The sequence below is a fragment of the Polyodon spathula genome, chromosome 12 (assembly GCF_017654505.1).
Source record: "Polyodon spathula isolate WHYD16114869_AA chromosome 12, ASM1765450v1, whole genome shotgun sequence".
Taxonomy (NCBI): Eukaryota; Metazoa; Chordata; class Actinopteri; order Acipenseriformes; family Polyodontidae; genus Polyodon; species Polyodon spathula.
Window position 1 is genome coordinate 22961462 of NC_054545.1, and position 24114 is coordinate 22985575.

Genomic DNA, 24114 nt, shown 5'->3' on the forward strand with positions numbered 1-24114 from the left:
ATGGTGGTGTTGAGTTAAGTTCTCGAGTACGGCATATTTAAACGCTGCGTAACCGTATTTAGCACTTTTAAGACGGTTTAAAGGCAACTACGGTTTCAAGATATAGTGTGGACAGAGCAAGTGGGCTAAAATGCGGAATAGAAAATCCTGCAAATCTGTATTAACTTACTCCTGATTGCATCATACCAAACAAATGATCCCGGTTATTGGTTTAACTGATCAGAACAAGTGGAATAAGTTATACCCGTAATGAGCACTAACCTACAGAGCTGGCCAAAAGTTTAGTCTCACCCAATATTGAACTGATTTTACAAGTCGAATGAAACCTGCTGAATAATGCTAAGTTAACGTATTGAATTACAAACAGCTTTGTCGTTCTACATATACTTAACAAAAAACTGACACAAATTAAAAAATGTGACATTTCGAAATCTAACGTGAAATACTGTACTATTTATGGCTTCCGGTACACTTTTGCGACTTTTAACCGTTATTTACGGATCAAAAAGAGACACATTTGTATTACACTAGTGTGCTTCACGCAAACATTTCAAACTGGACGACTGCATTTCAATCTGATGGCGACATTGCTGCATAGGCACAGAACAGTTTATTTGCGTGATAAATGGCTGATAGTTTTATAGAATTGTCTGCGCTGTTCTCTAGATGTTGGGTAATTGAGTAGACAGACAAACACATTCAACTTGTCCACCTGCACCACATACGGGCACCACATAGGTCTGCTCGATGTCGTCATAACGTGATTGCTCAGGTCTGCTCGCTGTCATCATAACGTGATTGATCAGGCTTGCTATCAGTCACGTGTTTGTTTTTAAGATGGCTGAAGAAGCTGAAGATGTCAACAGCAGTTCTGGAGACACCAGCAAAGAATCTTTTGAGATTGTGGACAGCTGGCAGGAGACCGCCGGGCACGATGCAGACAAGGACAAAGCTGCGGAGGAGGGTGGCTGGTCGGCTCCGATCTTGACGCTTGCCAGGAAAGCCTCAGAGAGCTTGACTAGCGTGAGTGGGAGTGCTTTAAGGTCTGCCGCGGCTGTTTCTGTGGGATTATCAGGGAAACAGCAACCCGCCAGAAGCGAAAACAACCCTCCCAAAAAAGGTACACGACATTTATACTTCCTGGAACTGACGTTGAGGCTTTTTGTAAAAACAGTAACCCATACGCGGCAATCCTCACCTACTTAGGTTACTTATATCGATTGTTTATCTGAAATAACACGACTTTGCAGTGTTGCACTGATGCTGTCAAAACTGTGGGTTGTTACGCTTAACTCACATACTCTAAAAAAACAAAATTCTTCCTGGTTTGTCATCCTTAAACCTTGTTAGATCAATTTAAAAAATGCAGACAGGTACCAAGTTTAATGTGGAATGTCGAGCAGGTACAGGAACACTAACACTAGATAGTCTTGCTGTCTGTCAAGCCCGTCACACCTAGACAGCAAAGATCTTTAGTAGCTTCAGATGTTATTCTCTGCGTTGTCTGTTTTTGAGGCGGTGTTAGGGAGTTGCTCTTCGGTTCTAGTTGCTGCTGTAGATATGAAACCAAGGCTAGATCAGCCGTTCAGCAATGCAGTTGTTGGTGCTTACTAGTACAGATACTAATGATATAGCTTGCATTGCATAGGAATGTATGTCAGGCAACTGGAACCGAGGAGCAGTACCGGTTTATGCTTGTTTATACAGTGACAGCGGTATAGCCTACAGTACAGTGTGAAGAAAGACAATATTGAATAGGCTACTGTTTTAGGCTTTCTTTTAATATATACACTTCAGAACCATTAGCTGTGTTAATAAGTTGCTACAGACCTTAACATTGTGTTAAAACAATATACAGATTTAAGCTGTGGAATCTACATTATTTCCAAATTTCTACATGTGATTGTGTTCCCTCATTTAAACAGATGGCTAGAATATATAATAATTGTATTAAATGAGGTGTATATGCATACTGTTTGTCTGTATACCAAGGACTCTGCATTGGATATGTTATATTGGCTATAGCTAGATAATAACATTTGGAGATACAGTGTTTGCAGTAAACCTATTCACTCTATATAGGAATGTTACCATGTTAATGTAAGCTATGTTAATATGTACAGTTGACCCTGACTCTAATGATATAAGAGTTTAGTTCAGTGAGGAAGTACCATTCGTTTTACATCAGGGAAGTCTAGTGGGTATAATTTAAAAAGTTCTATTGACACCTTTTAAAATGAGATCTCCAGCCACCCAAGGCTCTAATTAAGGGCACAGTGTGTGACTGATGACTGCGAACAAAATAAACAGTAGTGCACCCACAACATCATATATATTTGCAATTTCCGATAACCCAATTTGTTAGTCATCAGTTAAAGTCACATATATTTGCTGAATTGTGAAAAAAATAATATTTATAAAAAAACTTTAAGGACCAAACTCAGTACATTGTACCCCGTTCAGGTGGGCGTTTCAGTGCTTTCTGAGCTAAAATCATTTGGGCATGACTGGGTAAGTGGCATACACGGCATACCACAAAATAACACCACACCGGACCACTCCAGCAAAACTATGATACAGTGTGTTGTGTACTGCGAGGGGGGCGGGACCACTCAGGCTTGTATTTTATTTTCCTAATACTTAACTTACAGTAATGTAGACCGGTGTTTATTTCTAATAATAATGTGCTTCGGAGCACTCAAGCAGTTACCTTACACTGTGTACTGCAGGGTGGTCTGGAGCACTCAGAGTTTTTTAATACGTGTTTGGAGAACCGTCTGCTATCGATTTTGACTGATTTTTCTGTTGTATTGCCAGAAATGTTCTCTCCACCAGGAGAGTAACATTCCAGCAGAGTCAAAGGAGTTTCCATCCATTCTCACTGAAGCCATAAGTGGGATGGGATTACTCATACCCAGGAGTATAGTGGCAAAAAAAAAAAAAAACGCAGCTGGCCTAAAATAAATAATGGTACACTAAAAACAGTTCACCTTTACTAAATTGTACATTTAAATTAATGAAATACAAAGGAGTCAAAATACATGTACTAACTAATGTTTACTAGCACTATATTGTATGCACTCTGGTGGCATGGTTACATTAGATACTTGAATTGTAATAATATATTTACGGCTGTTTAGACTTTTTTCTTATAAGAAATCCAGAAGTTCTTTATTATTCATGGGTGTAAAAAAGGAAAGACTCCTATTTTTAAGACTTGTTCCCGTTCAGATTGTAAAGGTGTTCCATCCCCACTACACACCTGAGCACCCCTCCCTAATCCAAAACAATTCCATGCGGAATATTCAAAACCTGAAGCAGGAAATCCTCCTGTCAGTCATGCTGCTGCTTTAGTGTTTACGTAACAGTAAGTGCACAGTGTAAGCCAGTTTCTTTCATATTGCTGTACACATACAGAAATACAGCAATGTTATGCACAGATACAGAGTAACACCTCTATCCGTCTGCAGTGTGTGTTGCCTTTCTCTCTTGCTAAAGCTGTTGTTTGGTTGTTGTTTAAGCTGTGAAGGACCACATGGCTGTGGAGCGCTCCAACCTGTTGAATATGATGCAGCTGAGCGTGAAGGTGCTGATCCAGTCTGCTGTGAGTCTGGGCCGCTCGCTGGACTCGCACTCCCCCCCGTTGCAGCAATTCCTTGTGGTCCTGGAGCACTGCCTGAAGCACGCACTCAAAGGTGAGTCGCACCTGCTGGCAGGAATACTCAAGTGCTGCTGAGTCATCCCATTCGCAGGGATCTGCTGGAACAGGCTGCTCTCCCATCTTAGTTTCATTATACAGAGTGGACTATATGATTGAGTATCTTAAGTTATGGCTTGGATAAAGCATCTGTAAAACCGGTTCTATTATTGTAACTGATTACTTAAATTAATATAAAGTTTTGTGCATTTTTTTTTATTGTGTTTCATGATGTATAATAATAATTCATATTTTCAGTGATGTTGATTTTTGTTGGCTACAGCTTTATGCATAATTATGTGATAACCGTAAATGAGAGTAGCAATTTGTATTTCATAAGAACATTTCAAAGCCTCTCCGAGTCATTGTCAGTAGTGACGGTCATTTGGTTGATACCCAAGCACAAGAGTGAGAAAGGAACAAAACTGGACCCACAGCTTGTACCACCTGCGAGTAAAAGAGGTGCCTATACTGTTAAACAAAACAGTTCTAGAAGTTATTTTTTTATCAGTGCATTCCCTTATTTTATTTTCCTGTGTTGTCACTTTACTTGGAAGCTATTCCATCGTGTTGTGATTAACAAGTAAACAGTACTGTAGTTTTTAACAAACCTTTCCCTTTACTTATTTGTCCTGTATTCTGTACATTTTACAAGCACTGTAGAAACACATGTGTTGAAGTGTACATTCTTGTAGATATGTCATATATTCTTGCACCTGAATGGTAGTTATATGTAGACTTTATAAACACATCAAAAGGCAGGCTACATTCAGAAGAGGATTAATGGGGCCCCCAGGAAAAAACACTGTAACACTGCTGTGGCAAAATAAATAATATTCTTAAATATTTTTATTTAGCATATTAATGACAGAATACAATTTCCAAGCATTTGTAATTACAGCAAAAATGTACTGTTGTTGTAGACTTTTTTGCAAACTGTAAAACAGATGCACAAAAAAAGATGACAGATGCACATTCGTAATGCACTTTCTAATATGCAAATGACTTGCTGTGCGATTGGTCCGATGTGAACAGCGTGCGTCTGAACTCGCAGACAGTAAAAGATATGACAGTTATTAGTATTTGTGTACAAAACACCCGGTATGGATCGCCGTTACTTAAACGGGAGTGCTAAGAGAAAGCTGAAGCATTTTTTACATTTATGGTGATTCCATGCATCAAAGTCAATTTCCTAAGGTAGATATTTTATTCAGATTTGTGTGTTGCAAAATTGAGTAGTTAAATTAGACATCAATGTTTGATTTGCTTTATTATTGATGCAATGTGTTTATGGGGGCCTCCTATTTTCTTTGTGCCCAGAGCCCCATTACATCTTAATGTAATGGGGGGGGGTCTTAAACATCTGTGGTTTGTCCATTCTTGAAAATGTAGAATGACTCTTGATTGCAAGTTTAAAAGAAAAACCTAGATGGATAATGTTCTACTTGAGGCTCATTTAAGCTATATAATGTATTGGCAGTGAATATATAATATTACATTGTAAGTCACCTTGGTAATTTTGACTTTACTAAAAACTGACTTTACTACAGTCCTTTGTTGGAGCTTCTTAATTTATCTTCCATGGGTCTCCCTCTGTCTGTCATCTGTCTGGCTCGCCTCTGCTTTCCCGCTTCCAGTCCTGGAGTCACGACTGCTTTCCAAGGATTATACTGTGCATTAGATCACCCTGGTTTTTAAATATGCTTTACCATACCTGTGTTTTACAATGCTTTCCTTTACCATGATTTCACTAGGCTTTATTATACTTTGCCTTGCTTTTTAAAATATTGTCCATGTTTGACTGTTTTCCTTGCCTGCGTGACCTGCTGTAACTAACTGCATTACCACCTCTGCGTAGTTAGTGTCTTATACCAAACCAGCTGTCCACATTTCTCTTCATTGTTAACCAGTGAGAGATACTTAACACTTTAAAAAAATATATTTATTTTATGTAGCGCCTTTCATAGTGGACCACCATCACAAAGCACTTTAGAAGACATGAGACTAGGGTGTGTGAACTATGCATCAGCTGCAGGGTCACTTACAAGAACGTCTCACCTGAAAGACAGCACAAGGAGGTTAAGTGACTTGCTTGGGGTCACGCAGTGAGTCACCTGATATGTAAGAACAGAAGAAAATGTATGAAATGAAAGAGAGGGGGCCGTTCTGCCCATCAGTGCTCATCCGGTTCGTAGAAGCTGGCTGATCTCAAAACTTTGGGTAAAAGTTGAAGGTATTAAAGGATCCCAGTGATTCATCATTGACAACACGGCTGGGTAACCCATTCCATACCCTCACCACTCTCTTTATACAGTCAATGCTAAACATGTGCTGCACAGTAATTTAATTTATGGTGTAGTGGTTGTATAAGTTGGCTTCACCCAAGTCAAAGTGAATATAAAGTATGGAAAAAATGAACAATCTGCAGTTATGCTAATGGGTGAGAAGTTCTGATTGTTAAAAGTATTCCTTGTAGTGCAAAAGTACATGGTCATTTATTCCATCGAATACTTTTCAAACTGGATTTGTTGCAATATTCCAGTGTTTGTTCTTTCAGCAAAGAAGTCATTCATTGGACAGAACAAGTCCTTCTGGGCTCCGCTGGAGCTGGTGGAGAAGCTGTGCCCGGAGTCAGCGGACATTGCAGCCAGCGCGCGGGATCTGCCAGGGCTGAAGTATGTCTTTACCACTCTTCATTTGCATAGCATCCCAGAATAACTCAGCTGGAATTGCATCTGGATTTAGGGATATAGTGCCCACCTTTGGGGTGTGTATGTACTGTATGTGTATGTGTATACGGATGTATTTAATGCATGTTTGTGACACCTGTTGTTTGTTAAAGGACCTGTGTGGGGAGAGCAAGAGCCTGGCTTCACCTGGCCCTGATGCAGAAGAAAGTGGCCGATTACATGAGGGCTCTGATTGAGCGCAAGGACCTACTCAGGTGAGATCTTAAGTAAAATTTGGCAATGTTGCCTTTTGTTCAGAAAGCCGATGTGATTGTATTCTCTGTCCCTCTCCACTCTGCGTTGTGTCTGCTGTATGTACACCACATTGCAGACTCCTTCACACACAACCCTTTGATTTTCACTGCAGAACATAAAATCTATAAATCAGCACTAGTGGAGCCTATGGGTCTTCACTGTTCTCTCTCACTCTGCAGGCAGCCATTTTTAGAGCGAGCAAGTACTACAACTGTCTAGCCCCAAGTGCCTACAGCCCCCAGAATGCATCTAACTCTCCATTTAACTTTTTCACTACCACTCGGGCAAATTCGACTTTCCATCCAACATTTTTTACATATAATGCACATTAAAGCAGGCTAGAGTAACAAATAGAGTAACGTGTATCTGTATCTACCACAGAAAGGAGAATTTAGCAGAACAGCTGACATCTCAGGAGATTGCAGTCATTTCTGAGGTTTCTTGGAGATGACTGTCTGATTGCTCATGGTCTGCCACACCCTTTTGTTTGGCCAGTGTAAGGCAAGCCTTCTGAGGCACATTGAGAGAAGCTAGGCAGTGAGTCTGGGTCTGACCCCCTCTCTCTCCGCAGTGAGTTCTACGAGCCAGGCGCGCTGATGCTGGAGGAGGAGGGCGCAGTGGTTGTGGGCCTGCTGGTGGGACTCAACGTCATTGATGCAAACCTGTGCTTGAAAGGAGAGGACCTGGATTCTCAGGTCAGGACCAGCCATGCAATCGTTTTGAAGATTGCTGCTAAACTGTTTTGAAAATTTAGTACCAGAGCGCCTACTGGTGCTAAATGATCAAACCCAGCCATAATCCTTGTAATTGTATGTTGCTGCTGTTATAAGGCAACAGCACCAAATTTGCCCAGTTTATTGTCAGCTTGCAGTGTTGTACTGAAAGGCTACGCAGCTGCAGTTCATAAGCACACTTTCATATGGATGTCCGTCATTCAGGAAGGGTTTGCGATCCCCTTTGTAAATGCTGCATTCATTAGCAGCTGTGTAACACTTATAGATTTCATGTGCACTATGATCCATGGTGGTAGTGCTGCAATGTTGGTTTCTTCACTTGTCTAGTTTTCATTCCTGCTTGAGGAATGGTTTTCCACATCAGCAATGCCAAGTAACTTACAGTATCCATCTGTATACATTGAGCCAGATTAGCTAAGCCTTAACTGAATACCAGATTGTTTAAATTAGCGACGCACTACTAGAAACTAACGCAGTGGAAATTAATAAGCTGAATTCAGCGATTCGAGCCAGAATGAAATGCAGGTTCTAATAGAATCAGGTGAGATCAATGCATGTCGTTTGTTAACTCCATCAAGATATGAGGGTAAAAACAAACAATTTCCTTAGGAATTTGTGTTTGATTAAGAAAGCGGCTCAAAATATGTTCAAAAGGACATCACGTGATCAAAAATAAAACCCCAAAACTAGAAGCCTTGTTTGTAATTTATAATCTAACCAATTCAGGTTTAAAAGAAAGGACATGAGACATTTCAAAAAGTAATAAAAAAAAAAACCGTTTGAAACATTGTTTTGTCTTTTAGTGTTGTGTGTCACTGATGCTCAGTTTCCTTTTCTGTTGACAGGTTGGCGTCATTGACTTCTCGTTGTATTTCAAGGATCCTCAATCCAATGAAAGCCACAAAGAGTAAGTATTTATTCAGACTGTACAGACGCTGGCATTCAGGGTTACTTGACGGTGGTGTGAAGTGAGATTCTGTTGAAAATGAGAACAGTATTTCTCCAGAAAAATGCAGGTCTTTCCTGTTGACTCAGTGCTGTGCATGTCATGGAATTGACATGTTTCTTTTAGTATTTTTATGTTTTAACTGAGTTTGATTAAAGTATAAGCTTATTGTACATAATAACTAGTTCTGCTTCTTCCAGTGATGGGGAAATGACCGCTATACTAGACCAGAAGCACTACATTGAAGAACTGAATCGCCATTTAAGGTAGGACACTTACACTGGAACAAAGCTGGAAGATGAAACTTGGTTAGGACATTCTTTAACACATGTTATTGAGACGATCAGAACCTGAGGAGATATATTCCTGCCTGTTGCATATGGATTTCAAAGAATTTTTGCTTGTCTATTTCAGTTCCCCAATGTAGATTAAGACTTTCTATAATTCTGAATCCAATCAAGGAGTGTCATTCTCACATGCTGCTGCTCCCAGCTGATCAACTGATCAATGCACATTTTATTGGGGGTCTAAAACAGTAAATTCACCTCGTAGCCAGACAGAATGAATTCAATTGCAGAAAAAAAAAAAAATGTACAAAGTCTTAATGTTATGATGTACACAAATCTTTGTCTTAATTCAATAAAGTTTTGACAATTTAGCAATAAGAAACAATCGTTAAAAGCCACTGTGGCAGAGTGGTTGCAGTGCGTAGGTGTGGTGACATCACAGACCTGGAAGAAGCAACACAAAACAAAGAAGGACGGGGCAAAAACTGAAGCGCAATGGTGCTCAGCATGTTTATTAAATAATAAAAGAAAAGATTTAAACAAAGCACTAAACAAAAAAAGCACAAGGGCCAAACAAACAAACACTAACAAGTAGATCCTGGTTGCAAAACCAGCATGCATAGCAGTTGTTTATTTTTCTTTTAAACAGACTTAAGTCCAGTGTTCCCTCTAAGGCTAAAATGCGCATATTTTTCGCAGTAACTGGCAACAACCTTCGCATTCAGTTTACTAACTTTTGCAATTTATTATCATTAATATCAACCTCAATGGAGACTCCAGCCTCTCGAGGTAAACCTATTATTTTGAGACCATTCTTACACAGCATTAACATAGTCATATTTGTGGCTGTCTTGCAGCTGATTCTCCGATTTCCCTCCTGTAAAAATGCACATCACATTAGTGCAGTGAATCTACTGGTACAGTGTGGGCGAAGCAGGCGTTTGGTGATTCTGCCTCTATAGAGAGTGCTACTCTGTGCTGTGCTTTAACTTTACAGTTTTTAAGTCGTCGTATAATTGAATCTCAAAATCAGTGAAGCACAATCTTCCTGCATTATTTAGAAGTATAAATACTCTGGTAAACATACATAAAAATCACAATACTCACACTTCGATGGTTTTTATTTTATTTCACTTTTAAAAATCGACCATTACAGATCTCATCTCAAGCGTTAAAACTGGTAAAAATGTAATCTGCACATTTTGCTGGTCTCAAACAGTAAATAATAAAAGACGGACGGTGCTCAACCGCCCGCACATAAACACAATAATAATAACAACAACAACAAATGAATACATACACAAATAATAAATCACACAAGGGATGGGCACCCCGTCACACCACAAACAGATTTTTCTGTTCTGTCTAAAAGAACAAAGAACAAAATGTTATAGCAACAGAATCCACAAAAGCTAAATTCAAATTTTCTATTCAAGTTCTAGTCATGTCACAGGCATTCTTGTTTTTCACAGCTGCACCGTGACTGATCTCCAGGCAAAGTTGGACTCGTTGGAGAAGGCTAACTCAAAGTTCATTGAAGAGGTGCGTTTGTGAAATCGAATTGAGTCACTGAACCTGTATTAGAGCCCCTAAGCCCTGCTTCCATCTGGAGCACAGCCCTTGGAGACACTTGACACTGTGCTCCTCCTTACACACGTGGGTGGAGATGCTTAATGCAGCCTGTAGCTCACTACCAGCTAGATGTCTGCTTCACCCAAATTTATAACACAGTCGATCACAGGACACACTGCATGGTTCATAATCTGCTGAATTAATTCTCTGGGTATTTATGAGAAACCCAAAGCTTTTTGTTCTATTCATAATAGATGGCAATGCTGGCAGTTAGGATTCTCTGAATGGATGTGTGTTTTTATTTGTGACTCTGAAGTTGCAATTCATTTCATTTGTTTATAACTCCACCTACTGTACATATTAAGAGGTGGGGTCACATGGTACTCTGAATTGAATGAGGAAATCTCTTTCATGCTGGCATTATTACAAATAGCATACAACAGTAAGAAAATCAGTTAATTATGTTTGAATTTGCTAACTCTTGAAGAAAACGTATTAGAATTGTTATGAATTATAAAGGCACTACACCTTCCCTAACAGAGCAGTGGAGGTGGTACAGAGCAGGGCGGGGCTGCAGTGTGTAACACGGTACAGAGCAGGGCGGGGCTGCAGTGTGTAACACTGTACAGAGCAGGGCGGGGCTGCAGTGTGTAACACTGTACAGAGCAGCGCGGGGCTGCAGTGTGTAACACTCTGTACAGAGCAGCGCGGGGCTGCAGTGTGTAACACTCTGTACAGAGCAGCGTGTATAATGCTCTGTCCCTCTCTCCACAGATGGCTGCCGCGACAGACCGGATTCAGGCTCTGGAGAAGGAGCAGGAGCAGCTGAGAGAAGAGAACTCGTCCATTAAGCAGAGCAGCAAGCGCAGAGTGGAGGTGCGCAATGCAGTGCTATAGCTTAGTGTCAGGAGGGACCACGCTCCACCGATGAGCTTTGTGGAAAACCAGGGAGACTCCATACAGAGGCACATACACCTCATCCAGAAAGTTTGGGACCTGAGTGCACAACCCCTGGGGCTGGAGATTTGTTTGCCCCTTTTACCCCACTCACTGACATCCCTTGCCCACTACATTTCTGGGTATGCTTGAATAGATGTCATCTTGACACTGTGCAGTGATACCCCAAATATCCATTTACAACCATTGACGGGACATTCTTAATTTAACCCCAACGTCTGCAGGACTGGTACCACATTGAATATTATCCTTCCTTTACATTGCATAAACCCATTTTAGTTTATCTATACCGTTTCCAATAGCATTGGGTTCATGTAAGTCTTAAGAGTTTTGCCTGCATTTAAAAGAATTGGTCTCGCTGAAATGCTTCATTATGGGGCTGCTTCAGTAGTGTTGCCTCTGAGGTTTGGGTTTGAGTCCAACTCCTTAGCATCCACTGATCATTACCTCTCGAATAAATGAAAACAAAATAACGATATATACATTGTGGTGAAGCCAGTCCGTGTCACTATGTCTGCTGTTGTAGATGTTGTGTTTCTTCCAGTAAGTACTCCAAACACCAGAATTGCCAAAAATCGCTGTAGCCTATGTTTATTGTTTACAACAAAACAATATAAACAAAACAAAATCTAACCCTTCTTTAGCTCCTAAACTAAAGAAATATAGCACTATCTAAACAGGGGCAGGCTAAACCCATTTACCCTAGGGAAATACACAAGTCACTTTTTAAATCGTTACCTCTACACACTCATTCGATATCTCCTCCTCTCTCACGCTCTCGAACTCTCATGCCCCTTTCAAAGACCCAACAATTATCAGTTTAATTTTTAAATTAAACCAATTCATTAAGCAATTATAAGCCCTTTTGAGATGGATGCATGTTCCTAAGCCAGGGCCCTAGAGCCTGCATATTACTGTTAGGAACATGCACTCCTCCACAACATGTATATGGGCTTTTAAACCTCCCCCTCCCCCTCCCAAGAACACTGTTTTGATTAAACTGTAACCAGTAGCTATATCCCATGGATTGATTAATCCATTCATTCTGGTCGTGGGGTGTGTCAATGTGATTGACTCTGGTCGTGGGGTGTGTCATTGTGATTGACTGTGGTTGTGGGGTGTCATTGTGATTGGCTCTGGTCGTAGGGTGTCTCGTGTGATTGGCTCTGGTCGTGGGGGAGTGTTGGTGTGATTGGCTCTGGCTGTGGGAAGGTGTCCTGTGTGATTTGGCTCTGGTCGTGGGGGTATCGGTGTGATTGGCTGTGGCTGTGGGGGGTGTCTCGTGTGATTTGGCTCTGGTCGTGGGGGGTGTCGGTGTGATTTGGCTCTGGTCGTGGGGGGTGTCGGTGTGATTTGGCTCTGGTCGTGGGGGGGGTGTCGGTGTGATTTGGCTCTGGTCGTGGGGGGTGTCGGTGTGATTTGGCTCTGGTCGTGGGGGGGGTCTCGGTGTGATTTGGCTCTGGTCGGGGGGGGGGTTTCGGTGTGATTTGGCTCTGGTCTCTGGTCCCCCTACAGTCCACACTAAATTAAGCTCTGGTCGTGGGGGGTGTCGGTATGATTTGGCTCTGGCTGTGGGGGGTGTCTCGTGTGATTTGGCTCTGGTTGTGGGGGGTGTCGGTGTGATTTGGCTCTGGTCGTGGTGGGTTTCTCGTGTGATTTGGCTCTGGTCGTGGGGGGTCTCGGTGTGATTTGGCTCTGGTCGTGGGGGGTGTCGGTGTGATTTGGCTCTGGTCGTGGGGGGTGTCGGTGTGATTTGGCTCTGGTCGTGGGGGGTGTCGGTGTGATTTGGCTCTGGTCGTGGGGGGTCTCGGTGTGATTTGGCTCTGGTCGTGGGGGGTCTCGGTGTGATTTGGCTCTGGTCGTGGGGGGTGTCGGTGTGATTTGGCTGTGGCTGTGGGGGGTGTCTCGTGTGATTTGGCTCTGGTCGTGGTGGGTGTCGGTGTGATTTGGCTGTGGCTGTGGGGGGTGTCTCGTGTGATTTGGCTCTGGTCGTGGGGGGTGTCGGTGTGATTTGGCTCTGGTCGTGGGGGGTGTCTCGTGTGATTTGGCTCTGGTCGTGGGGGGTGTCGGTGTGATTTGGCTGTGGCTGTGGTGGGTGTCTCGTGTGATTTGGCTCTGGTCGTGGTGGGTGTCTCGTGTGATTTGGCTCTGGTCGTGGTGGGTGTCTCGTGTGATTTGGCTGTGGCTGTGGGGGGTGTCTCGTGTGATTTGGCTCTGGTCGTGGGGGGTGTCTCGTGTGATTTGGCTCTGGTCGTGGGGGGTGTCTCGTGTGATTTGGCTCTGGTCGTGGTGGGTGTCTCGTGTGATTTAGCTCTGGCTGTGGTGGGTGTCTCGTGTGATTTGGCTCTGGTCGTGGTGGGTGTCTCGTGTGATTTGGCTCTGGTCGTGGTGGGTGTCTCGTGTGATTTAGCTCTGGTCGTGGTGGGTGTCTCGTGTGATTTGGCTCTGGTCGTGGTGGGTGTCTCGTGTGATTTGGCTCTGGTTGTCGGGTGTGTCGGTGTGATTGGCTGCGGTTGTGGGGTCTCAGTGTGTGGTGCTCCTCTTGTAGGTAACGAAGCAGGACAGTGAGGTGGAGCTGGAGACTTACAGGCAGTCACGGCAGGGCCTGGACGAGATGTACAACGAGGTGTGGAAACAGTACAACGAGGAGAAGAGAATCCACCAGGTCCGTGAGTGTGCTGGGGTGTGCTGATTTGTTGATTGTTTGCTGGGGATGTGCTCTGTGTGTTGACTGTGTGCTGCTCCCTTCAGGAGTTGCAGAAGGAGCTGGAGCTGCAGGTGGGGATGAAGCAGGAGATGGAGATAGCCATGAAGCTGCTGGAGAAGGACACACATGAAAAGCAGGACACACTCGGGGTGCTGCGGCAACAGCTGGACGAGGTCAAAACAATCAACCTGCAGATGTTTAACAAGGCGCAGGTACTGGGGATCTGTACAGGACCACTTGGGGCATCAAACACACCCATGCAGCGCAGGCTGCATATGTTAATAAGCAACTCTTTAAAAACCTGGCTTCCTCTGATCAGTGTTACCTCTCTCCATTCCCATGTGGTTTTGCTCTTGATTTCCACACGTTATTAACTCTCTTTGACTCCTGTACAGTTAATTTTTGCTGCCAATGTAGTTTAAGCTATTGTGATCAGTAGGGCCCACCTAAGCCTCATTGTATTCAGCACATAAGAAACTATTTGGGCTAGTACAGCACAGAAGTCAGTAGGGTGAGGTGACCAAGTGCTTTCAGCAGACCTGCAGCATTGTTAATGTACTGTTATTCTAATGGTGAAAGGGGATTCCATATTGACCCGATGCCTTCCTTGTTTTCACTGCCAGAGCGCAGACAGCCTGGTCCAGCAGAAGAACGAGATCATCACTCGGCTGGAGGAGAAGATTATTCAGATGGAGTCTGCCATGAAACAAATGGACGAGAGGTAAAGGAAGGGAACCAGCCCGTGCTTTCTGTGCAGTGAAGCACTCTGCTCAGGACCGAGCTGATCTGAGGAACTGACATGGATTGAATTCACTCCTGTCACACAGTATTTTTTGTCGTGAAACTTGGTTAGGACATTCTCCAACGGGTTTACGAGTTTCAGAATCTGGATACAAAGAGGTGCCTGTCTGTCAGTATTAATTGTGTACGTATGTATGGAAAAGTGATTTGCAGTGTGCAGGTGTAGAAGTGATGCAGTGCTTTAAACAGATGACAGACAACAAAGTTCACGATCCAAACAATCCTTTATTTATTTTTATAATCCGGGTCGTTTTTCGACCGTAAATAATAATCCCTGGCATTACATAGCAATGTGTACTGCACAGTGAAACCATGGGGTTCAGTACCGAAATAATAAACACAGTATAAACACGCACAAAACACAAACTCGATCACAAGTCCAGAGTGAGTGCTAACATGCAATTGGTGAAATACTATTTGACTGTGTAAGGCAGTGCAGTGCTGGCCTTTAGCAACAGTTCCCGGTACGTATTCGCCATCTAACAAGAATAAACAAGTACAGTTAGAACGACAAAACAAACAAACACGAAACACTCACAGTTACTCTACAGTCCTGGTCAGCGGTTCTCTCACAACCATAACAAAGGAACAGTTCGCTTTACCACGTCCCCATATGTATCGTCAATCGCGCCCCCTTGGTTAGCGAGTGCAACCGTTTCTCCATCAATCCGCAGCTGCCAAATCTCTTCCCGCCTGGGGCAATGACTTGGTGCACTGTGGCTCCGCCCCCTGTCTAGATGGCCGACTTCCACCTTTCCCTGGAATTAAAACAAATATTAAGTTCTTGGCTGAAATAAGAACGTGGACTAGGGTAAAACTTGTTTGAGACTGTCTTTCCCAGAAGCACAAGTGTCATAATGTACAGCTATGGACAAAGGGTTTGCATTAGAAAGCAGTGTGTAATTCAATATGTTAACATAACATTATTCAGCTGGTTTCATTTGACTTTATGAAGCAAAATGTGTTAATTCTATGGGGTTATGCAGTACCTTTGGCCATAGCTTTAGGTGTAGCTGGAGCAAGCTGTTGATCTGCCTGTGTGTAACTTGCGTTTCGTACATATACTGTACATGCATTAGATGTAAATCATTGGATAACTTTTATTTTTTCATGATACGGGTGCCATTTGTCATGTAAGCTGCTAACATATTGTTTCACGTTTAGCACAAAATAAACTGGTGTCTGTCAGTCCTCACAGTACACACACTGCACTCTCTCCCTCCTCTCTTCTCATTTCCCCAGTTACAGTCCAGATTTCAGGGCTGACTGTACTGTATTTGGGGGTGTTGACTGTGCTGTGTGACTGGTGCTGTGATGAGGTTTGGGGATTTCAGGGTGTTGACTGTGCTGTGTGACTGGCGCTGTGATGATGTTTGGGGATTTCAGGGCTGGCTGTACTGTATTTGTTGGTGTTGATTGTGGTGTATGACTGTCGCTGTACTCCCCAGGATGCAGAGCTCGGAGCAGGGAAGGAAGGAGGCCAGCGAGAAGGACCGGGACATGAAGCAGGAGCTGACTGGGAAGGTGGAGGCTCTGCAGAGACAGCTCACAGACTTGGACAAGCACTGGTACGAGTACAGCACTGGCAATATAGCAGAGACAAACCCTTACGAGTTAATGGAATAGGTCATATGTCCATTAATATGACCCTGTGTAATGGTTGTGTATGATAAAAATCACCATCCCCCAAACACCAGCAAAAAAGAAAGTGCATCTGTTATTTTATCCAAACAGTATGCACTGCAAAGAGAAAAGCAAATGTGCCGGTACTATCAACAAGTATTAACTTGTCTATCTGAGTCCTGCTGCAGGGCTCAAAATGAATGCTGGCCATGCAGCAATTGCAGTGGGTACCCTTCTCAATTGCTGCACTGCCCCTCAAAATATATGTCTATTCACAGCCGTTCTGGCTGCAGTGCCCTTTCAGCTACAGCAGCTAGAGAGACGTCTGTATTAGGAAGTGTTTGGATCTGTCTGATCCAAATAATAACACGATTATGTGGTTATGTTGCACTAATTCCATACACACCTGGTGTCAGTTTTTCTGAATGCACTGTAGCTTCGGTCTGTAACGGACAAAAAAAGCCAGCATATCGCAGGTTTAAAACTGAAGCACAAGAGGAACAATAGCAACGAACACAAATGCCTGGAAGTCCAGAGGTGGTGTTTTAACACCAGAGAATACCGTAACCACAGGTTCATGCAGCAGTTCTGATGGTGACAATGAAACGTTAAATTAAAAAAAAAAATTAGAGCAAGAACCAAAAACCAAATCACACGTGTCATTAACAATATGCTCTGATAGTTATAATGAAAGGCGGAAACGCAGTAAAAGGTCAATAATTCATGAAAAAAAACAATTGAAAAGGTTACCATATCAAGCTGAAAAAAGTTATGTTTGTGAACTACATACTCATATTGTAGGTTGCCTAAATAATGTTTTGAGGTACCACAAACAGATTTTAATCGCCAGGGTCATCTGCTGCAGGTAAAACTGAGTTTAATTCTCAAACTGACCATTAAGAACGATGACAGCAGAATGCAAATACTTGAGACTGTAATTAGGAAGTGTCTGACTGGGGGGAAAAAACAAAAAACATTTAGAGAATTAAAAATGAAATGCACTGCAGCTTACTTGATTGCAGAAGAAAAACTGCCATTTACTAAACTTAGCTTTCAGATTGTGATAATGAAAAAGAGTGGTTTGGAAATATCTCATATATATGATACTATGCTTACTGTGGTGTACTTACTATTGTAAATAACAGAACAAACTTGTTCTTTACTGAAACAAAGTACAGTAAAAAAAAAAAAAAAAAAAAAACCATAAGAGCTGGCTGTGTTTACATGTTGTCAGACCAGGACTCCACTACACTGAGCATGCGAGTTGCAGCTTGCCATTTCCAATACAACTGGACACAATTAAAGGTGCGGTCACCAATTCAATACACAACACATCGTAAATATAAAATATGTAGTTCATTGCAGGGATCACCTGCATAGATTACCTATTCAACAGAATGAGGCAACAAACAAGTGAGTACTAAGTACAAGTGAGTGTTAAGTTCCTGTTTTCGTGTTACTTTAGTGTCTTAACAAGTTGTTGTATTTTAAGCAGTTGAATATGGTAGCAACCAACGTAATCATACAGAGGCACCCAACAGCTGGATTTGTATACCCTTTTTTTGTCCTAGGAGCCATTAGGTCCTAAGGAAAAAAGTTAATCTGGAGCCCTATCTAGGCTGCACAACCAACCCCAATATCATTGATCTTGCGTACATTATTATGAGCAGTGTGTTAACAGCGTGAAATACTAAATCAAAATATGTTGTGTAAAGTTGGCTGAAGGGGCATTGATTGGATGTTACTAAAGATGTCCCGAGCATCCTAGATACCCATCTACATGGATTAGCGTCCCACTTTAAGAAGTGCCACAGTATTGTGGTCCAGTCCTAAGAAAATAATGTCACCCTCCGAGAGAGACTGTGTATAATATCCCAGTAGGAGCTGCTACTTTATTTGTTGTTTAAATGTTTCCAATAGTGTATTTATCCATACTGGATGTTACAGCAGCCATTAGTGTCTAGCGACATCTAGTTAAACTGCTTCATGCAGTGGAATGTAGAGTATTTATTTACATTACCAATGGAACCTTTCATTAGAAATTAAACCAAACTAAACAAAATGAATCGGACAAAACAACTGCCGTAAACCCCATACTAAGGTACACTGCAAACTTTCTTATTGAGCTACAGTAGTTCAGTTGGCACCCAATAGACCTTATTAATAAATATACCAGCAACAATAATTGAGTGATTGGGTGACAGTGGTTTCATGATTTATTATATTCAGTACAGAAAACTACTATTCGGTCTTGTTCACTTTTTTTTTCTATTTCTTTTTAAAAACATCAGCAAATCTGTATTCGATATCATGAGAAAGCCTCTGTCTAGCCAACCTCTGCAAGTTCACCATTGCATGTCTAACTGGAGACCACACACACTGCAAACAAGAGCCTCAACCGCAATGCCCACCTGCAGGGGTGCTTATAGAGCATTTAACAGAATTTGGATTGCCAATTGTTTTACCTGCGATTTATTGAGCTGTTGACCTCATCTCGGAGACTGGGGTCAGAGTCTGTAAAGGCAGTACGCCACCAGCACTGTATTACACACGGTCACAAACCTGTTTACGGTGGTATCTGGCAGTGCGTTTCACCAGGGACACAATAAGCCTACACTATCATGTATTTCACAGCGCGGGGCTGGAGAATCAGTTGAAATTGGAGAAGGAGCAGAGACAGGACCTCCAGAGAGAGATACACAGGGAGAGAGACACCACGACCCAGCTGAGAACACAGCTCCAGCAAGTGGGGGGCCTGGAAAAGGTGGGTCTGAAAAGAGAGAGAAAAATTCTATAGCTTTCCTGCTGGTGCAACAACAGCACTACTATAATAATAATAGTAATAAAAGTAAATTACAGCATTATTATTATTATTATTGTTGTTATTGTTATTGTTATTTTCATCAAGGGGATCAGGTGACGCAATAAGCCACAAAAGTTTACCAAGGAATCAGAAGTGGAATTCCAGCCTTATATGCACAGTTCTGGTGGTTTTTATTTTTTATAATACATAGAAATAGACATAGACCCATTTTTATGCCTTCCAAGAGAATGACATTTGCTAGTGTCACGTGAGCACATTGTTTTACTTTTATAGACAATTTACAAACACACTTTGAACAATCCAAAACCCTGCCTTAAATTTGAGAGTTTCATTTTATCGTCCGTCGACTGCATTGCACCAGTATTGCAAAAGAGATGCACACAAAAACAACCCATCTTCCTAGGCAGGGGCCTTCGCTGTCGTCCGTGTGGGCCAGACATACACTATTGACAATGTGTGTATTCTTGTTTTGTATGTACAGTATACCTCCTTTTATCTTTTAACAAATTTACCCCAGTCATTATTCATTGCAAGAATATTTGAAGTGTGCTGCTTGTTGTTTTTCCAGGAGCTGTCAGACCTGAAGGATGAGAAGAAGCAGCTCCAGAAGATCTGTGAGGAACAGGAGCAGGCTCTGCAAGAAATGGGTCTCCACCTCAGCCAGTAAGCACTGCAGAGCCGGCAGGGAAATAAAATTCAACAACAATGGCAATGTCTGATCTGATACGTCATTATGAGAGTTAATGCACAATAATTAATCACTGTCCCCTCAAATATATGCAGTATGGGCCATTTTTGTTCATTTTCTACAATGGTGGCTATCTAGACTGGCACCACCTTCATTGGTAGCTCAGGTAGTATTTTGGATACCACTGCACTTGTGGGATGGATTACTCATTAAAATAGTTAGAATTTTTTTGACAATGATTAACCATTTGGGATGCCAAGCTATTTAGTGAGCTAGGGGTCTGAGTGTGGTAAAGCAGGTAACAAATGCTCCACTCTATTTATTTATTTATTTATCCCTGCGTGTAATTCTCACGCCCCTGTGTCTTGTTTCCTTTTTGTGTAAAGCAGGGCAGGCTTCTAGCTTGTACTGATATCCACTCTAAGAGTACCTGTCAAGCACTGAAACAGTGTTCTAGAGAGGCAGAATACATAACATTTAATTGAAGAGGATGAGGAGACAGAGCACAATATCATGTGAACATTAATACTGGCGCTGTTAGAAGTAACACTGCATTGCATTGCCTTTGTTTTAGATCAAAACTGAAAATGGAAGATTGTAAAGAAGTCAACAAAGCACTGAAGGTAATTGCCTTTCGTTAGCCTGATATGAGGGCTGTCAATACCAAGATGCTGAGTGCTGTATTCACTAAAAATGTACCACGTGCTTAGTAAATACCAGATGTGTTCTTAAAAGAGAACCAAAACACTGATGTTGCAATTTTTAAATGTAACAAATAACTCAGGAGCTCCTACATGCATTGTAATTATGCCGCTGTAGTTCTGTAACATTAGCAGTTTGATTTGATTTATCCTGCTGTGTTGGTTTCCAGCTGCAGTAAGCAGGGCCTTGTAGATTCTGGTCATTAACCTTTCCATGACTGTGTTTGGGATTTCAGGGCCAAGCCTGGCTGAAGGATGATGAAGCAGCTCAGTGTAAACAGTGCCAAAAGGAGTTCTCCATTGCACGCAGAAAGGTAAGCACCTGCTTTTCTCCTTGTACTGAACATATCGGATATTGTGAAACTTCAGTCATTCAAGTAAATCACCGGAGCTCCTGCCAGTCACTGCCCTGCCCTGCTATCAGAGCTCCTGCCAGTCACTGCCCTGCCCTGCTATCGGAGCTCCTGCCAGTCACTGCCCTGCCCTGCTATCGGAGCTCCTGCCAAACCCTGGCGCATGGAGCTTTTTATATATTACAGAATACATGTAGAATGAGTTCCCTGTAATGTAAAGTTACCTCATTTATGTTATGGTGTGTGCTACAGATGGCAGGTGTTTAATTTTTTGCCTGGTAAGAAGCCCTTGTCATTTTTCTACTTGTGACTTTTGTTTTTTGTTTTGCTTAGCATCACTGCAGGAACTGTGGGGATATCTACTGTAACACGTGTTCAAGTAACGAGCTTGCTCTGCCATCCTACCCCAAAGCAGTGCGGGTCTGCGACACCTGCCACACGTTCTTACTGCAGAGGAGCTCCTCCAGCAGCTCCTGAATCCAAGGAGGGAGGGAGGGGAGAGGAGAGGAGAGGAGAGGAGGAGGGGTGCACCTGCCACACGTTCTAACTGCAGAGCAGCTCCTGTCTACACCTGCCTGAGCCTCAGCAATCCACTGGGGATATTTAACTTCTTTGTTAAGCTTTTCTGAAATGGGAGACCTTTATTAGTACGTAGTTGGGGATGAAGCTGCTTGTGTACTATTATGTGAAACAACGGCTGTATTTCAAAATCCAGGTACATTAACTACACTTTCACATTGTGACCTTGCATTCATGTATTTAGCATGAAAATAACTACTGTGCAGTAGAAGTACTGTATGTACCTTCACATGTAGTGAACAACGTACCTATAGGATGCTGTAGATAATGTACTTGTATTTGGATGTGTACACAAACACTAGATACTACGTTACAACCAGTCTTGTATATGGATGTGACTAGATACTCTTAAGACCAGTCTTGTATTTGGATGTGTACACAAACACTGTGTACTCCGTTAAGATCAGTATAAAATTTTGTCGCTCACATGTTGCTTGCAATATTGGGAACATATCTGAAATGGAATGTATTTAGTATGATTGTTTTTATAGATCTTTCCTATAGATTTTGGAGATGTTATTAAGATGCATGAATAAACTGTGTGCCCCATTTTTATGATCATAAAATATAAATAAATAAAAGTACCATAATGTTCTTAATGTTGGGGTTACACATTTCAGGTACTTTACTGATTACTACAGATGTCTATTTTGATTAAATCTTTGCATGCTAGTTCACATACACATTCCAACTGAATGTGTTGCAGTTCATTTTTTATTTTGCATAGCTTTAGTGATTCAGTCATTTTTCTTAATATCAAGATGAAATAGTTTTCTATTGCTGCAATTAAACCCTATATTACTATATTTCTAAATGTGTTAATGCTGGGAAAGAGAATAACAAGACTGTTAAATATGTTTTTAATATTATACTGTAAACATATTTGGTTACTGTGCCTTCGTAACAAATAAATCTAATTCGAAATCAGCATGGGAAATGCGAAACCAGCCATTCATGAGAAGTCTTTTAAACTCAGTCTAGATAATAATATTCCACACCAACTTTTCGTCACGCCACATAATGTTATTGTTATTTATTTATTTTTTTTAAGTGTCTATAAATTGGAAATATTGTCAACAGAGGACAAGCAAAAAATGAAATATTTGTGTAGAAGTTGTTTCACCTTTTAATTAAACCACCGCAGGGTATATTTGCAGAAATTCTTTGCTGTATTGCCACATTCTCATTTTTTTTCATGTATCAAGTCCTCATCTTAAGGTCAGTTTTCCTGTCCTATGTTGCAGCTACTTCTTAATGTGAGCATCATCTTTAAACAATAAAACCTTTTAAATATGCTTCACATCTCAACGCTAAGCAGCATGCTTCACATCTCAACGCTAAGCAGCATGCTTCACATCTCAACGCTAAGCAGCATGCTTCACATCTCAACGCTAAGCAGCATGCTTCACATCTCAACGCTAAGCAGCATGCTTCACATCTCAACGCTAAGCAGCATGCTTCACATCTCAACGCTAAGCAGCATGCTTCACATCTCACAATGCTAAACAGTATGCTTCACATCTCAATGCTAAGTAGCATACTTCACATCTCACAATGCTAAATGCCATGCTTCATATCTCACAATGCTAAACAGCATGCTTCACATCTCACAATGCTAAACAGCATGCTTCACATCTCACAATGCTAAACAGTATGCTTCACATCTCAATGCTAAGCTGCATGCTTCACATCTCACGATGCTAAACGCCATGTTTCACATCTCGCGATGCTAAACAGCATGCTTCACATCTCGCGATGCTAAACAGCATGCTTCACATCTCACAATGCTAAACAGCATGCTTCACATCTCACAATGCTAAACAGCATGCTTCACATCTCATGATGCTAAACAGCAAGCACACTGAAGACTGGACATTGTTTAAACATGGTGCTTTGTTTTTTCAAAAGGCAACAAGAAATAAACATAGTGCTTTCTTTGTTTATAATTTGTAGTGTTTCTCTCCTTTGTGTAATTTACAGTGGAGTGAAAGGGTTTGGAAACACAGAGGCTCAATTGCAGCATACCAGATGTAGTCCACGATGTGTCTCACTAGTGGATTAAGCAGGTTTAGTCCACTTGATGGAAGTTAGTACACCTGCTAATCCCATTTGCAGCGTACCAGAAGTTAATCATCACAGGTAAATCATCTGCTAAATCAGACCAAATAAGATCCTGATTGCAACATTGTACCAAATCCTGTTCAAGTGGATGAACTTAGCACTGTGAAGGATAAGACTAACTTAGTATGCTTGCTCATCCTAAGCATTTACTGCCTAAAATGTTTTGCAGAGACAGCTGCATTTTTCCCTTGAAATGACAAGTACATCTGAAATTTTAATTCTGTACGTTTCTTATGTCCGGTACATTTGGGCAATCAGATCCGTGAGATTAAGTCTCACACAATAAGGTAACCTACAATGCCGAGAAAAAGTTTGTGAACCCCAATGACATTATGGAAATTCCATAGTTTTACCATGATAGCCTTCTTGAATCTTTTCTTAAATATCCAATAGGGTTTATATTAACCAATTCCATGTCTTTTGAAACAAAATGATGTATGAATTAGACAAACAATGAGTAATTAAGATTCAGGGTATGTGAAAAACTAAGTGAACCCCTGGTTTTATCAGCTCAATTAAGGGGATAATTAGAATCAGGTG

At 41.7% G+C, this 24114-nt stretch overlaps 1 protein-coding gene across 1 annotated transcript; it reads left to right on the forward strand.

Moving 5' to 3' along the window:
• The first annotated feature begins 812 nt into the window (after positions 1-812).
• rufy1 (RUN and FYVE domain containing 1) lies at positions 813-22380 on the forward strand. Its single transcript, XM_041266331.1, has 18 exons — positions 813-1120; positions 3522-3695; positions 6255-6372; positions 6540-6641; positions 7253-7376; positions 8261-8322; positions 8562-8627; positions 10121-10190; positions 10995-11096; positions 13726-13842; positions 13929-14096; positions 14508-14605; positions 16134-16253; positions 18943-19072; positions 19701-19795; positions 20395-20443; positions 20758-20835; positions 21208-22380. Exons 1-18 carry the CDS (start codon positions 838-840, stop codon positions 21349-21351), a joined length of 2100 nt encoding a protein of 699 aa, XP_041122265.1. The 5' UTR covers positions 813-837; the 3' UTR covers positions 21352-22380.
• Positions 22381-24114: the final 1734 nt, after the last annotated feature.

What these genes read in the sequence shown, in the direction of transcription:
- rufy1 (XM_041266331.1), top strand. Translation starts at nt 838, where the DNA reads ATGGCTGAAGAAGCTGAAGATGTCAACAGCAGTTCTGGAGACACCAGC. An exon ending in CGGGATCTGCCAGGGCTGAA is followed by an intron (nt 6,373 to 6,539) that starts GTATGTCTTTAC and finishes TGTTTGTTAAAG; the next exon opens with GACCTGTGTGGGGAGAGCAA. An exon ending in AGATGTTTAACAAGGCGCAG is followed by an intron (nt 14,097 to 14,507) that starts GTACTGGGGATC and finishes TTTCACTGCCAG; the next exon opens with AGCGCAGACAGCCTGGTCCA.